The sequence below is a fragment of the Macrobrachium nipponense genome, chromosome 23 (genome assembly GCF_015104395.2).
Source record: "Macrobrachium nipponense isolate FS-2020 chromosome 23, ASM1510439v2, whole genome shotgun sequence".
In the NCBI taxonomy this organism is placed as follows: Eukaryota; Metazoa; Arthropoda; class Malacostraca; order Decapoda; family Palaemonidae; genus Macrobrachium; species Macrobrachium nipponense.
In genome coordinates this window covers 19208011-19228483 of record NC_061090.1, presented here as the reverse complement: position 1 = coordinate 19228483, position 20473 = coordinate 19208011, and the positions used below count along the sequence as shown (strand labels likewise).

At 38.8% G+C, this 20473-nt stretch overlaps 1 protein-coding gene across 1 annotated transcript; it reads right to left on the bottom strand.

Annotated features, from left to right (window-relative positions):
* Nucleotides 1-61: 61 nt before the first annotated feature.
* LOC135199213 (AP-3 complex subunit mu-1-like) lies at nucleotides 62-20472 on the bottom strand. The gene is made up of 11 exons (XM_064227083.1): nucleotides 20361-20472; nucleotides 18826-18985; nucleotides 18480-18664; nucleotides 17705-17817; nucleotides 16653-16774; nucleotides 13998-14157; nucleotides 13643-13756; nucleotides 5572-5751; nucleotides 5180-5338; nucleotides 4561-4611; nucleotides 62-3498 (listed from the first exon to the last, which is right to left on the bottom strand). Exons 2-11 carry the CDS (start codon nucleotides 18858-18860, stop codon nucleotides 3364-3366), a joined length of 1254 nt encoding a protein of 417 aa, XP_064083153.1. The 5' UTR covers nucleotides 18861-18985; nucleotides 20361-20472; the 3' UTR covers nucleotides 62-3363.
* Nucleotide 20473: the final 1 nt, after the last annotated feature.

Below are 20473 nucleotides of genomic sequence, written 5' to 3'. Positions count from 1 at the left end.
ATAGGAAAACAGTCTTATATTCAGGGAAGAATTAATAACCTAGGGAAGAAATAATAACCTATTACTGGCTCCATTAAACTCTTTATTCAATATAAACCAAACATATGCAAAATACCAACAGCTGAGATTCTTGACCACAACATACCTCACTATTTACACTCATAGGAATATATTTCCTTTGCTACAATGGGATTATCATGTTTTTCTTGTGCTTCTGAGTATCAACATATGCATTTGAATGAGATTTTGTCAAGAATTGTTAGGTGTAACTCCACTCTCTTTCCCAGGAATATTATACAAGGAAATAAGTCATTTAAGCTTTTGGCAACAAATTCTTATCATTTAAGCTTTCTGCAACAAATTCTCAGATATGGAATGTTTCCCTTTATAACCGTTACCCATGAAGAGGATTGCTTAAGATGAAATTATTGGCCTAAACGATCATTCAGGTTCCAACACCTGTCTTTGGATGAAACTGAATTTTGCAAAGTAATAACATTTAGGTTAAAAACAATAAAAAAAGAAAAGTAAAACCAAAAAGCTTGAATTTAAGATTATTCATTTTAAAGTTACACTATAGCATTTTCCAGCAAAATGATACAAGCAAATATTATATGGACAAGCAAAGAATTAAAAATGATTAAGCAAAACAACCATGAGAAAACCAAGTTATTTCTGCAAATAAAATTTTATCTACATAACAATAAATTCAACCTGATTATAAAAACCTGAGGTTGGGTGCATACAAAGCATATTTCATGACAGCATGGCTTCATAATGGCTTTGACAAGTAGCAAATGTAAGTAACAAGTAAGAAAGTAACACACAGGGAATAAAGAGAGTTCTATCAGTTATTTACGCTGTGTTTGTAATATCTAGGTTTATTTAACAATGCTTACCTCATCAAAATGGTCAACTTAAACTTTTCACATAGCAGTCAACTGCAATAAGATGCTATTTTCTGAAAAAATTAGTAATGTATAAAACATACAAGTGGAATAGTGTTCCATGTATCAAGCGCTAACTTGCTGATATCCAAATACTGAAGTCAATATTCTAAAAGAATTGTAACTTAATGATTTGCAGAGAAGGTTCAACACATGAAGCTTCACATAAACATATACTATCTTAAAGGTACAATTAAAAAGAAATAATGTACAAGATAGAAAATCATCATTTTGAGATGTTAGTATTAGGAATACTATCATGGAACTAATACTTTTTCTATAAAGGTAATGCTGTTCAACGTTGAGTAAAGAATATTAATAGATTTTAACAACTGTACCAGTGAAGCAAAATAGTTAAGAAAGCATATTTAAGCACAATATTTAATGTCAGAAGCAAAAAATTTGACAGTTTTCATAGGAAAAACCTTAATGCAAAGCAAATCACAAACATTTTAGAACAACCAATCATCATTAGTTGCCTGATCTTTGAAAAAGATCAGTTATCTAAATTCTGAAACTTAATAAAAATGAAGCATCGACTTGACTGCTGCACACAAAAAATTCTATTTTATAATCTAAAGTATCCTAATAATACCAACTACCCATCTTTTCTGCAAAATTATACCAGGGGGAGGTCATATCTACACCAAATTTACTCTCAGTAATCTTAAAAGATGGGGATTCAAGACCAACAAATTAAGTTTCAGCAAAATGAACATTAAGCCAGGGTTTTCTGATGATATTATACACAGTTTAAGCTAACAAGCAGTGATTCTTAGGTTAGAACCTTGTTACTGTCATCATTATTATCATATAAAGTCTATTAAGGAGACAACTGAGTCCCAAGGTCTGCCAAAATTATTTATTCTTGCATTTTAGGAAAACGGAAGCAGTTAAAGAAGTTAAACATTTAAGAAATTAAAATTAAATAAAAATGTAATTAGGACCATGGAGTTTTCACAAGCATAATTCATCAACAAAAATTTCCTTTTCAAAATATGTCACATACAGAATTTGGCAAATAAAGAATTCATTGACGTTTACCCCCTCAGACATCTTGGCCACTTAATAGTATTCTGTATAACTACAAACATTTCTATCATCATGACAGGGTTTGTTTGTTTGTTTGTATGGTGCTTTACGTTGCATGGAACCAGTGGTTATTCAGCAACGGGACCAACGGCTTTACGTGACTTCCGAACCACGTCGAGAGTGAACTTCTGTCACCAGAAATTCACATCTCTCACTCCTCAATGGAATGGCCGAGAATCGAACCCGCGACCTCTGGAACGCAAACACCATATCAACCATGCCACTTGCCACTGAGGCGCTCTGACAGGGTTTGGTAAATATACCTGTTAGCAAAGTGTCCTACACAACTAGATTAACTTTTATAATCCATTTTTTTACATAATAGCTGAAGCTGATTCCTAACAATTCCTCAATGCTAATCCACTGTGTTAATATATTCTATCCCTTGTTCCCATTTTCATGATCAAATTTTTTCAGCTGACTTTTTACAATCAATTTGCTTTTCATAAATTCTCTCCCGCTTTTCTCAACTATCATCTCCCACTTCCAAAAACTCTTCCTAACAATGAATCGTAGGGCTTACTAACTGGGAAGGCAGTTGAGTTTTTGCACACAACTTTTTGTATATGATAATTCTCTCATTACAAAATATATCATACCTCAGCAACAATATTATAGGAGACCACAAGCAAGTGACTTCCAGTTGTTCAAGGTTGCAAAGATTTATGAACAGGAGGATTTTTTAGTCATTGCCTAATGATGGGTAGTTGGGTTACTGGACAATTATAATAATCAGTATTCAGTAAATTTAATTTAAACAGTAATTCCCTATAAGTGTCCAAAACACTTCCTGGAATAAATAATAAATCTGCCAAGTTACACTAAAACAATTAAACTGAAACAAATTTCCCCTAAATCTTTGAAATGTAACTACATTTCCCAAACTGATATTTTATACATAAATATATCTGTATATCATGGGAACTATAATGAATGCCTTATGAATTAAACAAATACGTAATTCTGCAAAACCACACTAGGTTCAGGAATGTGAACATTGCAGTTTTTGGGAAAAATATTATGCTATACATAATCATCTTTAATATAATAAAAAAGACAAAATAGTGTTCCTTTTTGGTAATGGTGTTTTGCTATTTATACTCTACTAGCTATTCACCTTATAAATAACAGCACAATACTTGAATGACAAATTAAGGCACACATACAAAGGAAAAATTCACAAACAATACAAATTTAGCATTAATGTGACACTGTCATGTGTATGATGATGCTGCACCTTTGAGTATCCTAGCAATTCTTCCTCCTAAGTTATGAAAATAATTTGAAGTAAAATCTTAAAGGACTCTATTACTCAACAGATACCTCAAGTTCGCACCTGGAAGCGGCCAGCTTTGGTAATATACTTAACTCCCTTGAAAGGTTTGTACTTCTCTCCATAAATGTCTAAGCGATTGACTTTTAAACCTGATACCGCAAGCTGTGTGATTGTAAACTGTACCTGTAAAGAGTAATTTATTTTAGGTTTAATTTAAGATTATAAAGTTATTATCTAAGAGATAGAGTACATTTTACAGATTAAATAAAAGGTTACAAGTTTATATGTACTGTTTTTGCCAAATGCTCTAAATCCTTATATGGTATATGTGTTCTTTATAAAAGAAAATCAGCCTCAAATCACTTATTATGTAAAATCAATTTTCAATGAAAACTCTGATAAATTCCTTCTTAACTGCAAACCATATCTACTTAATTGGTTATTATGAATGAGACCACCAAGTCACATTTTCACACTCACAAGGCCACAAATGGGTTTTTCTTAAATGAAGGATAAAAAAATTGGAGAAGTTAGATGGCTAAGTGGGAAGAGGGAAAAAAGAATGAAAGAAAATAAAAGACAGAAACCAATGCTGCTTCGGCTGAAAGAATGCAATCAAGAACCTTAGTACTATCCACTGTACAATGTGCCATACGAGACACGTAGCAAGTGGTACTTCCCACCTGATGGCAGAACATAATCAATAAAATGTAGTGATATGCAATAATTATTTAGAGGGTGCTAATGATGGAGCTGTTGAATTTTGGGCATCAGTGGGTTAAGGCAGATGGAAGGATGATAATTTGGGACCAAAGACCAACCCCAAAGGCACTGAACATCTCTTTTTTTCATCACGTCAATTGTTAATGTGTCTTTTTTTCATCACTTCAATTGTTAATGTGTATTATGAAAGACAAATTTCACACGCATTAGAAACCGAATCAATATGGACCTTAGCCCCAGATAATGTACTACGTATCATGCATAAGAAATAAAAATCATACTAATTTCATAAATAACAATTTAGCTGAAATAAAAAGATCTAGAATAATTGGAGATGCTTCATATCTGTAACGTATGAACCAATGTTCTGCAGAGATCAGCAGTTTTCTTGAGATGCTATAGAAATTGGAAAGCATTGCTTTAGATAACAAAATGTTACAGAGTGATTATTTGAATAAGGTTCCTTATACCTTTAAAATAAGTTAAAGAAAACAAAGCTAAAATTTGGAAAATAGTACTTACATTTATTGGTGGGTTGCTTTCAGGAGGAGGGGATCCACTCTGTATACTAATCTGAAAAGAAATTACGGTACTATCATAGTTTACATGAACTTGAGATTTGGAGAATTCATAACCAAGACAAACCTTCACAAGTTGCACTAGCTTAGGCAATTAATGCTTTTCATTAACTAGAATGATAGAGCAAAAGCAAATAAATCAGAGCCAGTCAATAATATGAAAGTAACTTTACAATGAAATTGATATGGAAATAATTCTAAAGCAAAGGAATTACTCATAAATTTCTCTTGTAAATTAACTATAATTCCTAGCATAAAAGTATTTATCAGAAAACATCCAAAAGACAGGTTTAGTCTTTCTTACTGATAAAAACATGCCAACTTTGGAACGAATTGATGTCGCCAGTTAAACTACCTCTTTCAGCAGAAGAAATCCTTCTCATCATTTGTAAAGTATTACGGTAAGTATGTACTCGAATTCACAAAAACTATTCAAATAGACAAGTTTTTCACCAATGGATTCCATAATGAACATCAGTTTTCTCTCTCTGCAATTATGTGACTAAACAAATAAATACAAATTTCTCCATTAAATATTTCTTAAAAATAGAATGTAAACTTACATTTCCCCGAATGTTAGGGAGTTTAGTTGGATCAATGCGACCTAAATCCCACCGTAACACCTTGGACACTGGGTCAAAGGTATATTTTCCCTGGTTCACAGTCAAATTGCAGTTTAATACGCATTTCGGCATAGGAACTTCTAATATAACACCTTCAACCTGAAACACAATTATTACCATTCTTTATCAATTTTATACATCCAAGGACAGAGCAGCTGACTACGTAATTCAAATACACATCTACAGAGATCTAGGAAACAGATACCAATCAATCTGAAGTTAAATAACAGTTATAAACTTGATGAAATACACAATAAAGGTAAAATGACTTCAAATTACTTACTAGTTATTGTATCTCTCTGAAACTCACATAAGACCAAGACTATACTTACTACTCGACCCATTGTTTGTTTGGGCCCTACAGTGATGTCTAGTCGTCCTCCCCCCACGTCTCTAAATGAAATATTATGCCTGATGTAGACTGGAATGGCAACAACGGACTGGGATCCAATGTGGTAAGACAAAAGCCTGGAGTTTCCATCAGGGGGAATGAATGACAGAACTCGCTCGGACTGTGGATGGTAAAATGATATTGTTAAACTACAATAAAGTTTTGTACATACTTACCTGGCAGATATATACTTAGCTATAGTCTCCGACGTTCCCGACAGAATTTCAAATCTCGCGGCACACGCGACAGGCTAGCTAGGTCAGGTGGTCTACCTTACCCGCCGCTGGGTTGGCGGATGTACGAACCACTCCCGTAAGCTTGTCAGATTTTTTCTCTTCACCTGTCTCCTGAGGGGAGGCTGGGTGGGCCATTAATTCGTATATATCTGCCAGGTAAGTATTGTAACCACTTATTGTAGTTGTTAACCATATCATTTGTGTGCATGAACTTCCCTGACAGATATATACTTAGCTGATTGGCACCCTTGGTGGAGGGTAGAGACAGCTCAATAATACAGGTAAGACGGGAAACAACTAATGTTGTAGGATATAAAAACCTTGGTTCTCACCTTTTCAGGATGAAGACTTCATAGATACTATCTCTGAGTCTGCATTGCCGTGGAGAGCTACAGCTAGGACGTGACCTGATGCTGAAGACTCTCGGATCTACCACTGGGATATGTGATCCCCTATTGTGGTAGAATCCAAGTCGGATGCTGTTAGAGGGACCTGTCCGCTTACCTAACAGATCCTTACCACTACCTCTGCAAGGAGCCAAAACCCACCAGACCACCTAACCAAAATACAAAGGGTTAATATTACGACAAAAAGAGGTGCCTCCTGCAACCTCTTTCAGCAACCAAAAAACAACAATATAAAATATAGGGTAACATATAAAAAATTTACACAGGATAAGTTTCAGCTCCCTGCCCCAGCACCGAATCCGCGATACGAAAGGACCCAAGGCGAAGCATTTATCATATGTGATTTTTTACATCACGTAGGTAGTGGTTTGCGAAAAACCGATTGGCATCTCCAAAAAGTCGCCCTCCATCAAGTTCCAGCACAGACATATTTTCTGAATGCAAGCGAAGTTGCGATGGCTCTCACCTCGTGAGCTTTCACTTTCAGTAGTCTAAAATGTTCTTCCTTACAGCAACTGTGTGCCTCTGTATAAGGCTTCTCAGAAAAAAGGCAAAGAGCATTCTTCGACATGGGCGGGGAGTGGGGTCCTTTACGGAGCACAAAGCACATCTTGATTAGCCTTAAGTTGTTCCTTCCTCTTAAGGAAATACTTCATAATTCTCATAGGGCAAAGAGTTCTTTCAGGCTCTTCCCCTACTAGAAAAGATAAACTACGAAACTTCAAAGCTCCTGGGCCAAGGGCGTGATGGGTTTTCATTCTTGCAAGGAAACTTGGAAGAAACGAACACACCATAGAATCTTCCTTAAACCCTACATTGCCCTCAATAGCTTGGAGCTCACTCACTCTCTTAGCTGTAGCTAGGGCCAAAAGGAAGATAGCCTTCTTCGTCAGATCCTTGAAAGAGGCTAAGCCAGGAGGTTCGAATCTAGACGATCCAAGGAATGTAGAACTACGTCTAGATTCCAGTTCGGTACTATATGAGGACGCTTAATGGTTTCAAATGATCTAATAAGATCATGCAGGTCCTTATCATCGGATATATTTAAGCCTCTATGCCGAAATACCGCCGCAACATACTGCGGTATCCCTTATAATAGTTGACACAACCAGATGACATTCTTCTTTGAGGAAAATAAGGAAATCCGCAATTTGGGTCACAGAGGTACTGGAAGAGGAAATGTTCTTCCTCTTGCACCAACGTCTGAAGACATCCCACTTTGACTGGTATACACGCAAGGTGGAAGGTCTCCTCGCTCTTGCGATTGCTTTAGCAGCTGTTGCTGAAAAGCCTTTCGCTCTGACCAAACTTTGGACAGTCTGAAGCCAGTCAGACTGAGAGCGAGGAGATTTTTGTGGTACCTGTCGAAGTGGGGTGTCTGAGTAGATCGCTCCTTAGCGGGAGCGATCTTGGAAGGTCCACCAACCATTCCAGTACCTCTGTGAACCATTCTTGGGCCGGCCAAAAGGGAGCGATTAAGGTCATTCTCGTTGAATCGGACTCTACGAACTTCTTGATGGTTAGCCCCAGGATCTTGAAGGGGGGAAACGCGTAGACGTCGAGTCCGTTCCAGTCTAGAAGAAGAGCATCTATTGCTACTGCCTCTGGATCCGATATCGGAGAGCAGTAAGGATCCAGCCTCTTGTTCTTTGACGTGGCAAAGAGGTCTAGTGTGGCCTGCCCCATAACTTCCACAGGCTCTGGCATACATCCAGATGAAGGGTCCACTCTGTGGGAAGGACCTGATCTTTGCCCTGCTGAGAGATCTGCTCTTACATTCCTTTCTCCCTGCACGAACCTGGTGAGAAGCTTGATTCCTCTTTCTTGCCCACAGAAGAAGGTCTCTGCTGTCTCGTACAGGGAGAAGGAATGCGTCCCCCCTGTTTTCCTGATATATGCCAGAGCTGTAGTGTTGTCCGCGTTGACCTGCACTACCGATCTTCTGACTTTGGGCTCGAAAGCCTTCAGAGCCAACCACACAGCCATCAACTCCTTTCTGTTGATGTGCCAGGCTACCTGGTCCCCCACCCAGGTACCTGACACTTCGCTGGTTCCCAGAGTTGCACCCCACCCCATGTCCGACGCGTCGGAGAACAACACCAGGTTGGGGTCTGTGATTGAAGAGACAGTCCCTTCGCAAAGAGGTTGGGATCTGTCCACCATAAGAGATGTTTCTTGATGTCCTGGGAGAACGTCAAATCCTGAGAACGACGACTCCAATTCCGATGAAGAAAGAATTTGAGCGGTCTCAGGTGCAACCTTCCTAGGGGAAACAAATTGCTCCAGAGAGGAGAGCGTCCCCAGCATACTCATCCACTCCCTCACTGTGCATACTTCTTTCCCTAAGAAGGTTGTTACTCTCTCGAATCCTCGGGCTATCCTTTTTCCCCTGCGGGAAGGGTGCCCGAAAAAACTCAGAGAGTTCATCTGTATCCCGAGATACACACACTCTTGCTCGGAATTAGTGATGACTTCTTGAAATTGACGAGAAGTCCCAAAGCCTTCGTCAATTCTAAAGTTACTTGTAAGTCCTTCAAACAACGATCTTCTGAATTGGCCCTTATTAGCCAATCGTCGAGGTACATGGATATCCTCACCCCTTTCAAATGAAGCCATTGAGCCACATTCCTCAAAATCCCGTGAACACTTGAGGGGCCGTCGAGAGGCCGAAACACAGCAGCCCTGAACTGAAAAAATTTTCCCCCATCATGAATCTGAGAAACTTCCTCGAGGAAGGATGGATCGGTACGTGGGAGTAAGCGTCCTGTAAATCCAAGGAAACCATCCAGTCCCCTGGACGAAGTGCTGCCAGCACTGATGAAGGCGTTTCCATCGTGAACTTCTTCTTTTCTACGAAGAAGTTCAGGGCGCTTACATCCAACACGGTCTCCATCCCCCTGAGGACTTCGGACTAGGAAAACGGCGGTTGTAGAAGCCCGATGAATGATGGTCTGTCACTAGTTCGATAGCCCCCTTCTCCAGCATCTGATCTACTGCTAGATGGAGAGCTTGATTCATGATGGGGTCTCTGTACCTGGCCGTCAGTTCCCTTGGGATGGTCGTCAAGGGAGGTCTTTCGACGAAAGGGATGAGGTAACCTCTCCTCAAAATAGAAAGGGTCCAAGGATCCGCCCCTTTTTGGGCCCAGACTTCTGCAAACTCTAAGAGTCTGGCGCCCACCGTTGTTTGAAGGACTTGCAAGTTATTTGGGGGCTTTAACAGACTTGGCGAAAGTCTTACCCCTTCTTGAAGGTCTACGACCTCTAAACGTAGAGGTTCTTGATGAAGATGCCCCTCGAAAGGGTTCTCGAACACTTGCCTTTTCCTTCTTAGCCTTGGTAGGGAAGGAAGGGCGAGGTTTCTTGCCGACTGTGCCAAAAGGTCCTGGGTGGCTTTGGCCGAAAGTGACCTCGAAATGTCTGCACTCGATGTTTCGGGAACAACTGAGTAGACAGAGGAGCAAAACTGCAAAGAAGACCTCTGAGCATGGGAGACCGACTTCGTTAAGAAGGAACAATAAATAAACCGACCTCTTCTTCACGATCCCGGCCCCATAAAGGGAGGCGATTTCACTCGCTCCGTCTCTTACCGACTTGTCCATACAAGACAAAACACACATAAGATCTTCTGGCGAAATTGACTCTGGCACTTCAATTTTCTTGGCTAGGACTCCCAACGACCAATCAAGGAAGTTAAATACTTCTAGCACTCTAAACATACCTTTGAGCAAATGATCCAATTCATTCATTGCCCAAGTCGTCTTAGCAGAGTTAAGGGCAGTTCTCCTTGTCGAATCTACCAGCGCCTGAAAAATCCGAATCAAGCGCTGAAGACGGTAGACCCAATCCTAAGGGCTCTCCTGTTTCGTACCAGAAACCAGCGCGTCCTGATAACTTCGAAGGAGGAAAAGCGAACATCGTTTTCCCCGCTTCTTCTTTGGAAGCCATCCAGGAACCAAAACTCCTCAGTGCCTTCTTCATTGAAAGAGTTGGCTTCATCCTCACACAAGAAGAACTCTTCGCTGTCTTCGCCGTTGAAAAAAGTGAGTGAGGAGAAGGAGGAGCCGTAGGAGTAAGGGAATCCCCAAAAACTTGTAAAAGTAGCTCTGTAAGCTTCTTGTAAGAAGAGACAGCAGCAGAAGTGTTCGGTTCCTCATCCGAACCTTCTAGGACGTCTTGTCGAGGCGAGCGCGGAAGATCCTTAGGTGACGAAGGGATCCTAGCAGGAGTTGAGCGAGAGGTTGGAGAACGCCCTCTCTTAGAAGAGTTCACATCCACTGGAGAACGATGAGAAGATCTGGGATGTCTACGATGAGACTCCCTCTTCGAGGTATCCGGAATCTCAGCCGAAGGAGAGGTAGGGCTCCTACTCCGAGAATCCTCGGAAATATCCACAGGGCGCGTTACGAGGAGGCGAGCGCCACTACTATACTCTATGCGCCTATCCTGAGGCGAGCGGCTGCCAGGAGAAGAGCGCCTATCGAGAGCAGAGCGCTTGCGCGGCTCTCCATACCTGTCCAGTTGCGTACGATCAACGGAAGTTTCGACTGGAAGGCGAAATGCGCCTACTAGGAGAAGGCTGCTTGCGAGACTCTTGACGTCTAACAAGAGGGTAACATTCAGGAGAAGGGCGCTTCAAAACTAACGAGAGCCTACTTGGAGAAGGGCGCTTCCGGGATTCCTGGTGCCCACCAAGAGCACCAAAAACGGTCAGGAGAAGTGCGCCTAGAAGCGGGAGAGCGTCTACACGGATAAGGGCGCTTGAAAGACTCTTGTTGTCTGCCCCTAGGAGAATAATCAGGAGTATGACGCCTTAAAAGAGACGAGCGCCTACTAGGAGATCTATGTGCAGTAGGCTCTTGGCGCCTACCTTGCGGGGAGCGGCTAACAGTAGGCCGTCTATCATGCCACACGACTCCTACCAGACTCTAGATGCCTGTCAGGAGAGAAGTCACGATCCGACACTCGAGGAGAGTGACATCTGGAAGAAGAACGCCTACTTGTATAAGGCGCCTTCTAGAATCTTGAGGCTGCTGAGGAGAAGTCTCACGCGAGGGAGTTGAAGAAATCGCGTGATGAGCAGGTGCAGTGCGCTTACCGGAAGCGGGAATCCAATCTGGAGAAAAAACTTCTTTCTCCATAGAGCGTCCTACCGATGTTTGGCGCCTTGAAATCGAAAGAGAGCCAGGCGAGCGAGGGCGCTCACGCGAGCGAGGGCGCTCACGCGAGCCCCCACCTTCATACGAAACCTCCCCATATGAAGGAGAACGATCCTCTGAAGAGCGGGCGCCCTAGATCTCTTGATCGGAAGAGAAACGTCCTTCTTCCTACGTGATCTTAACTGCTAGAGAGTCTGCTAGCGCCGTGATCTGAGCTTGAAGTCCCGCGAGTACTCTCGTAGGAGAATCTTCTTGCTCTTCCTCGGAAGCAGGGCGCCGAGCGCGGAGCGGAGAAGAAGAACGATTCACAGGATTTCTTGGGTTTCTTCGCGAAAAAAGCCTCCTCCCCCGACGATTCTTCCGGGAAAACCTCCGGACTAGAAGCCAAAGGACTGCAGGGAGCCTTCCAAGCCCTCTTCAATTCGTCGGCGCGACGCATCCGGGGAGTTCCAACCTCTCTTCGGAGAGGGAGGACGACGACGAAGGAGAAGCATTGGCGTAGGAGCTCCTTCTTGTAGCGATCCGAGGCAGCCTGGGAGCGTACTTCAGGATCTGCCGAGGGACGCCTGACCGGTGGGGGCTCTCCCTAGCCCTAGGCCTAGATGGCACTAATGGAGCCGGTAAGGACGCAGACGCACCCTACAATACTGGGGACACTGCACTGATCACTAACACTCTCCTTACCTTCCAACTGACGAATCTTCTGATCCATAGAACGATTCGTGGCTTTCAGAGCTGCCGCCTCCGAAGGCGAATCTTCGGCTTCGGTGCGGGGAGCCGGGGCTGCAACTTGGGAAGAAGGTTCTAATTCTACGTTAGTACTATTAGGATCCACATCCAACTCACTCATTCTAGATCTGCTAGAACTTCTAGAGGAAGCCTTACGCACTCTATCACGTTCCAACTTCCTAACATAAGAAGAGAGAGCCTTATATTCTTCTTCATTCAATCCCTTACATTCCACTACAAGGGTTAGCAAAAGAACATTCATTCCCCTGCATTTCATGCAAAACCGTGTGGGGGGGTCTACCGAAGCTTTCGGCAACCTCACCTTACATCCTTCATTCACGCAAACCCTAAACAAAACCGAAGTTTTAACTACCGAATCTAGATCAGACATCGTTAAAGAAAATAAAACTCAAAATCAAACCGGTCCACAATCAGCGTATGCCAAGCCAAACAAAGCGAATACGTCACCAAAAGAAGTCCAAATTAACTCCAGGCAAGCGAGAATCGAAAAACTATCGAGAGGAACCGACAACAGTTGTTATCGTTCCCGCGAAAGAGAAAAATCTGACAAGCTTACGGAGTGGTTCGTACATCCGCCACCCAGCGTGCGGGGGGTAAGGTAGACCACCTGACCTACCTGTCGCGTGTGCCGCGAGATTGAAATTCTGTCGGGAACGTCGGAGACTATAGCTAAGTATATATCTGTCAGGGAAGTTCATGTACAAAAAGTAATTTTACACAATCTACATACTGTATATAAGTTATCTTCAGTAACATTAAGCCAGAAGTATCCCAACTATGAAGGAAATATGGTCTTGTAAACTAAAAGTATTTAATATTTGTAGGTCAGACCAAACTTACTACCATTTTATTGTAAGTAGATTTCTTGCTTTCCAGCTACTGACACAAAAGAGTATAACCATCAACCAACATTATAAATATTAAAGTACTATATGTAACCACTTCTTCAATGTATAGTGTTAGACAATTTAAAAGTGCTGGTGCTCCTCACAGAAGCAACCAATACCCTCTTGACTACTGTATACCATCCACCATTGAATCCGAATACAGTGGACCCACTGTGTTCGCATTCTCCGGATTTGCGGATGCAAGCATTCGCGGATTTCTCTTGGGAACATTTCCCACCCCATTATTCGTAGAAAATTCGCCTATTCGCAGTATTTTTCTATGAGAAATATCCAGAAATTCCTGTTTTTTTATCAATTTCATCATTAAATGCACTTTTTGTGATAAAACTATTAAAAAAACAAGAAAAAAACAAAATAGGCCATTTTCAGCATTTTTAGTAGGGGTTCCAAATATTCTCGGAGGGGTCTGGTACACATCCCCGATAATACGGGGGACCACTGTACTACCCCATTCTACAAATGGCAAATATTAAGAATTAAAGAACATGAGAATTGTTTTCAATGCTAGGATACATTAAGATCTCTTTTCCTCAGAATTTGAAAAACCTCTTACCTCCCATCGCTTCAGCCTAACACAAGGGTGGAATGAAACGTCATCAAACAGCCGCGGGTTGACAAATGTCAAGGTGAGGTCAGGCATGCCACTTAGCTTGATACAGCAATCAATCTGTAAATAAATATTTTTATGTTTCTAATTTCTGAACTACTGATCTGTATATGATGCCATATAGTATTATTCAACTGTCATTATTAAATTCTGTAACTGATACAAAATCATCAACCCTAATTACCAGAAGAATATTTAATACTTTACAACATAAGTAGATCAATAAGGCAATACTTTGTATGAGTATGACAAAGCAAACAAAAAAAGCAGTTCTCAAAAGTGCAGATAAAGCAATACGCACATATCCCTGGATTTCAGCAGCTACTGTGACACCAGATTTATCAATGATGGCATCTACTTCTTCCGTTACATCAAAGTAAGCTTCATTATTTGTATACTTGACCCCTGATCGCCGCCATGGTACGTTACTCAGTTGACCCGTGGGGAGGGTGGCACTGACACTGTCCTCAAAGAATTACTGCATTAAAGTTTGTACCACAAAATATAAAGCATTCCACTACTCACAATTTCAAGTAAGTCATAACTTCAAAAATTACCAGTCACTACTACTCATATGTCTTCGCATATCATTGAAAATCAACAACTCTACCAGATACAAATGTTGCTGTAATCATACATTCTAAGTGTAGTATATACAAGAAATACACTACAGCAACCAAAAGTTGTAGAACAATAAATAACATGTTTACTGGTACATGGTTTTCTATCAAATCTACAGCAAAATTACCACAAAACCATGTTTAAATATGGGTATGAACTGTACATTCATTGTTTCATATAAGAAAAAATGCAGGTCAGAGGAAAATCAGTAATTTATCTCCTCATTTATGGCATAAACATATGGAAAGTAATTCCACTGGAAAAACTGCCATGTGCATGAGTAATTACCTATATAAATATGAATGTACATACACAACCTACAATTATTATTTTTACAAAGAGGAATAAAGAATCCTTGCATAAAATTAATCTCTTTCTGTATAACAAGCATAAAAAATAATGAAATATATACAGTATACCTTAACCAACTCACTCTGTAGGCTTAATTCCTCCTAATATAACTTGAACTTCCAGTATTATATTATTATTAAATTGAAATAGGAAAAAACCATAGTTAAGTAAGACTCCTTTCATTAAAATGGCACATACAAATTTTACAATTTCACATTTCTTCTTCATTACAGTGTCTACAAGTAATTATTGCACAACATACATGAGAAGCGAAAACTCTAAGGATAATTATCTTTGAATGTTTTCTTTTCCATGGGGACCAAGCTGAAGATGAAGCATGAAACTCTGAAAACCTACTTGTGGCTTTTTAATAGAAGTAGTCCCTATAAACTGCAGTTTTTTCTATTAGAATCCATCGTTTATATGCAAACCTAAATTCAAAATACCAGACCACAGCACTGGCTATCCAGTCTTCAAAGTGTACACAAATAGGCCTCAAAAGTTTATTGATAACAGACCAAGCCTTATTTTACATTGCATATCTCTCTATACTCTCCTTTCACAATTTCTGCACCCCTCAAACAAAAATACTAATCCCACAAACAAAAATACTAATCCCAAACTCTAAAATACAGCCTGCACATGATTAATTGTAAAACAGCACAAATGTTCAGTATCAGTTCTGCCAATTAAAGGCACCTGAATATGGAGTATGTAAATCAAATGTATTTGACAATACCTCTTAATTTTTCATGGCAATGTCAACAAATGTCAAGGAAACATGGTAAAAGCCCCTTTTTGTTGAAGAATTTTAATTCTTAAGTTTAGTTAGTGCAAAATGTATCCTTTAATATATATCCCAACAATATCAATACTCAGACCACAAAAATCCATTACAGAAATATTCTAACTGTTGAAAATTATTTCTTACATCTGATTATTCTAAAGGGTATATAAAAGTACAGTACCACAAATTAAATCAAACTATGTAAATAAGGCAGTGTGTACAAGGTTTACATTTCCTGTTAAGAGAAAAATTCTGGCTTGTCTTCTAAGCTTTGTTCAACTTCCAGTACTTTGCTAACATACACTATACGTACTGCAAAGAGTGCTGGCAGTACACTATCGTCAAATCTGATCATTATCCATTGGCTTACAAGCTTACTGAAGAAGGTGTGCAACACATTATTAAAAGTAAAACTAATGAGAGAAGATTCCTGAATTAATAGTGCAGACACCAAAGGTATATTATAAAGTCTGGATTTTACAACATTCCATACGAGTTACAGAACTACCAAAAGAGGTGACTTTCTTAACCCCTGATCATATTTATGTGATAAAGGTGCCGCTATGGAACTACTTCTCAAAATATCAGCAAAACAACTTACCAATATTCTCTGTCATAATGAAACAAAAAGTCAATTAGACACAGTCTACTGTACATTATACAGGCTACACAATTTCCTGAACTAAAAATTCATTTAGAGTAAGGTTTTTCAATCTATGAGAAACAAGTCAGATATAATAATCTAAAAATTTTGTTTATTTTTCAAATATTATGGTAAAAAACTCTAATCTAAGAATCAAGAAAGAAAAGAAATAGCAAACATTCATAATCAACTTTTTAGGGATTTTTTGGCAAAAAATACTCAAATTATTTTTACAACCACACAAAGCAGGACCCACCATACTTTTTTAGCTTCCAACTACAACAAACAATTTATCTGTACGTTTACAGTGGAAGGTAGGATGGGAATATGAGCATTGCCATCAAAAATATTCACCACCTAGTATTATGTTTTACTGGGTGAATAAGAAAATCTCCAACTGCAAATTTTTCAGGAAATTGTGTAACAAATATGATTCATAAAAGATACATGCATCATCAAAATGTTTCTTCCATCAAATAACACATAATGGTTACAAATTTCTTTCCAAAGAGATTTCCATATATTCAGATTAATATAAACAAAAGTAAACATACTTAGATTTTCCTGTCACAGTGTTTGCTATGGTCCTTAAAATGTTGGGAGGTTTAATCAGTTCCTTCAATATATTGCTTTCAGTGGCTAATGGGAAACCATTATCTAGCATCTCATCCAGTAACTGAAAAATTAGAAAATGTAATTTGAGGCCAAGCTAGAGAATAGACCCAACATCTAGAACCATACTTAAAAAAAGTTAACATATCAATGACAAATAAATACTATCTTCTTATGTCCCAATTCAGATGCATGAACATTTCTTACTATGTACAATATAAAAAAAATAATTACTGTAATTTGTAAATTACAAATATGTACTTTACTGTATTTTGGGCTTCAGCAATAGTATGTCATGAGCAAAACTTTTTCAACTGATGCATATCATTAAACAAATTATGTACTGTATTTTAAGTAGATGAACCAAACTACTACCTGGCTAAAATACTTAAACTCTCATGGAGCTGGACTTCCTTATTCAAAACATCTGGAATGAATTTCTTGAGGAAACTTCTCCTAACAATTTGATTTTTCAGAAGTTCCCAAAATTCATCTGTGACACATCACTCTCTGACCCTTTTGCCCTTTTGGGTACCACACTATTTTTTTCACCACTTGCTTTAAATCTATTTCTTAATGTATAATGACAGTATTAGTTTCATTTCACTTTAGTAAAATAAAAATGGTAAACAACAAAAATTAAAAGGCAAAATTAATCAGAATTTTCTACAAATAGCATCATTTGCAGTTATCAAAATTTCACAGTTTGGAAGTACTGCAAAGGACATAAACAATCTCAAAGAGTTAAATTTTAGAAATAAATAAATTTTGCTAAATGGTATCCATACTTTTACTCTCTCAAACAGATAAGTCCCAATTTTAAATTACATATTTAAATTACAAGAAACAGACAAGGTGCTCAAATGGCAAAAGACATTTACACTGAAAATTCTCCTTAGATCATATCATAGTGCCTTAATTCTACTTCACACGAAAATAGAGAAAGGTTGATTCCCCTCAACACATGCAATTAACCCAACAAAAAAAATCTCACCTCATACACAACAACATAGTGCTCTTTGATGATGGATTCCGTGCATTCACCAAAATAATCCTCAAAGGTGTCCACTACACGGTGAAGAAACTCGATAACAAAGAGAGGAGGAACTGAAAAAAGAAAAATGGTTTAAGGTAACAGTTGGAATCAATATATGTAATATGATAATAAAGCTAATTACTACCATAATATTTCATTTTGTAATTTTCAGACTAATACCATTTCATGAACCTTTTCTTCTCCATGGAAGATGTCTGATTAGACACACAAAGGTAACTAAGTTGATAAGTGGGAAATTAGTATCAAGGAATATACTCTATGCTCAAAATGTTACAGGAATTTTCCTCCATGAATCTAAAAATCTAAAATTAAATGGTATCCTCACTTAACCTGAGGATTATTTTCACTGAACTTAGTTACCAAGGATATAACCCTTTGGATCACTTATGATTAACATCCAAAATCCAACCACAGAGTTATTTATAATGAACCAAAGCGACTTATTTGGGAATTTCCAATTTAGTACTTTGACTATTTGCTGCAGTGACTTTTGTTTATTAATATAACACAACAGTCCAGTCATTCTGCCTCAAAACTAAACCAGAATGAGTATCAAAACATGCATAGTAACTTAACAAACAGTGTACAACATGATACGTACTTCTAATAACTTTGGCTCTGGAAAAGGGAAAAATTCCAAAGGTCTAGTGACTGGAAGGATTAAGACAAACCTCACACATGAGCTATTTTGACAACAAGCAAAAAATCTCACCTTCAGTCATACAAACTGCAATGAAAAACAAGTTGCTTCGCAACACTGATATAAGGTAGTGATGAGGGGTTGTGATCACAGGTGGAATATCTTCATTGCTGTTAGCTTTCCTCTGGGCATCAAAGAAGTAATCACATATTGAGCGTGGAATAACACTCTTCCAGTGTTTCTCCATAAACACATCCCTGCAAACAAGAAAAAATATATAAGCCAGTTTATCATCCATAATTGCAATGAGAAAAGTAATTTTTAGACAAAATATAACCAAAACACATCATCATTATTTACAAAATGTAACCAAAATGCAATATCATATACAAATAAAAAAATCAGAATAAATTCTTACCCTGAGGAATTGATAATGAACAGGCTATGAATCATGATTCAAGATTTATGTAGATTTACGTCATGAAATTTCAACGGTATTTCCCAATCAGTCAATTTTAAACTATGACTACATTCAGAATCACTCTCCGGTTTTTTTTCCTAAAGCAGGATACAAATTTCTGCAAGTAAAATAAAAAATGATAATTAACACCTGTAAGATATTGAACAAGTCTTTCTATTCCAAATAGTATAAGTATACCAGTATTTCTGCTGGCTCATAAGAATAACACAAAATCAATCATGCACACCAAAACTATCAACCTGAAGGTTAAAGGCCAGTGTCTTAAGAAGTTCTGGCTGAGAAAACCAGTATAAAATCAGAATTTTTTTATTTGGTGTCAGTTGCATGGGTGAAGCAGAAGCGCTAAAATCCACATGCGCAAACTTAATATCCATACCAAGATGAAGAATCAGTGCTGTTTGAATGGAATGAAGATCAAGCTGGTAGTCTATAGTAATTAGAAAAATTCTCAGGCCTTTTAAGCCTCTAAGCACTCCCTCTATCATCTGCCCTACATATCCAAATGTAAAAAGTGCCACAAGTTTAGCTCAATTAATTATTTTGCCACCACTATCAATTAATTCAAACTTAGCTTCCTGGGATAGGATTGTAACAAAAGGAATAAATGTTCCTTTGCAGGTAGATTTTCTTAGTCAAAGGCTAGGCCCATTGCTGACAACTCTGGTTGACCGCTGCAAGGGAATGTGTTCATAAACAAACCTTATCCAAATCTTAAACCCATGTCAGATGCATTATGACTGACCCCTCAGCTTAGGGATATCAATGATGATGAAGACTAGGTAGGCTATTCAATTTTATTTTAACAAAAATAAATATTACTAGTTTGTAACTCATCTGTGTGGGTGGAATGCACAGTGAGAGGTCACAGCTTACTTGGGGGCAGAGGCAAGAAGGACCCTCCTGAAAGTTTAGGGTAGAGCATCCAAAGTTAGGTTAGGTAAAAAATAAGTCTGGTTGTCATGTTCCCTCTGAAGTACAACCTACTGCAGTAGCCCTGGCCCCTCACTCTGCATTGCTCCAACATGTCCCTCCTAACCCAAAGACTACCCCTTCCCCACTCCCGTGTCTACCTAGTAGCTGTCACTTAGTTCAACACCGTGTTAGGGGAGCTTATTTTGTTTACACATGATGCCTACTAGGCTACTTAAGTAGCTACCTATTAGGTAGTAAGTGATAGGAGTGAACGGGTTGCCGCTCGTGATGAAGAAAAACATAAAGACCACGTAAACGTCCAGAAATATATTTAATTCATGTTTTCTGTGAGAAATTTATCTCTTCACAACACGATACCTCAGCCTTGCCTGTAACTGTAAGGTTGGTTACCTGTCTCAACGCCTCCCCACTATGGGTAGGTACCATACACTATATTACATATGTTATGCTAAAATAAAGAATGACATCAATACCCATTCCCAATTAAGTGTCTGAATATTCAATGATATTACAAGATAACAAAACCTCTTTCAACTTACAGTATTTATTGATGCTGGCACAAAAATTAAATGACAACAAGGCAGCTGTCAAATGTAGCTTAGGTTGCGGGCGTTCGCGACACCCCAGAGGCCGATATTTAATTATTCTATAG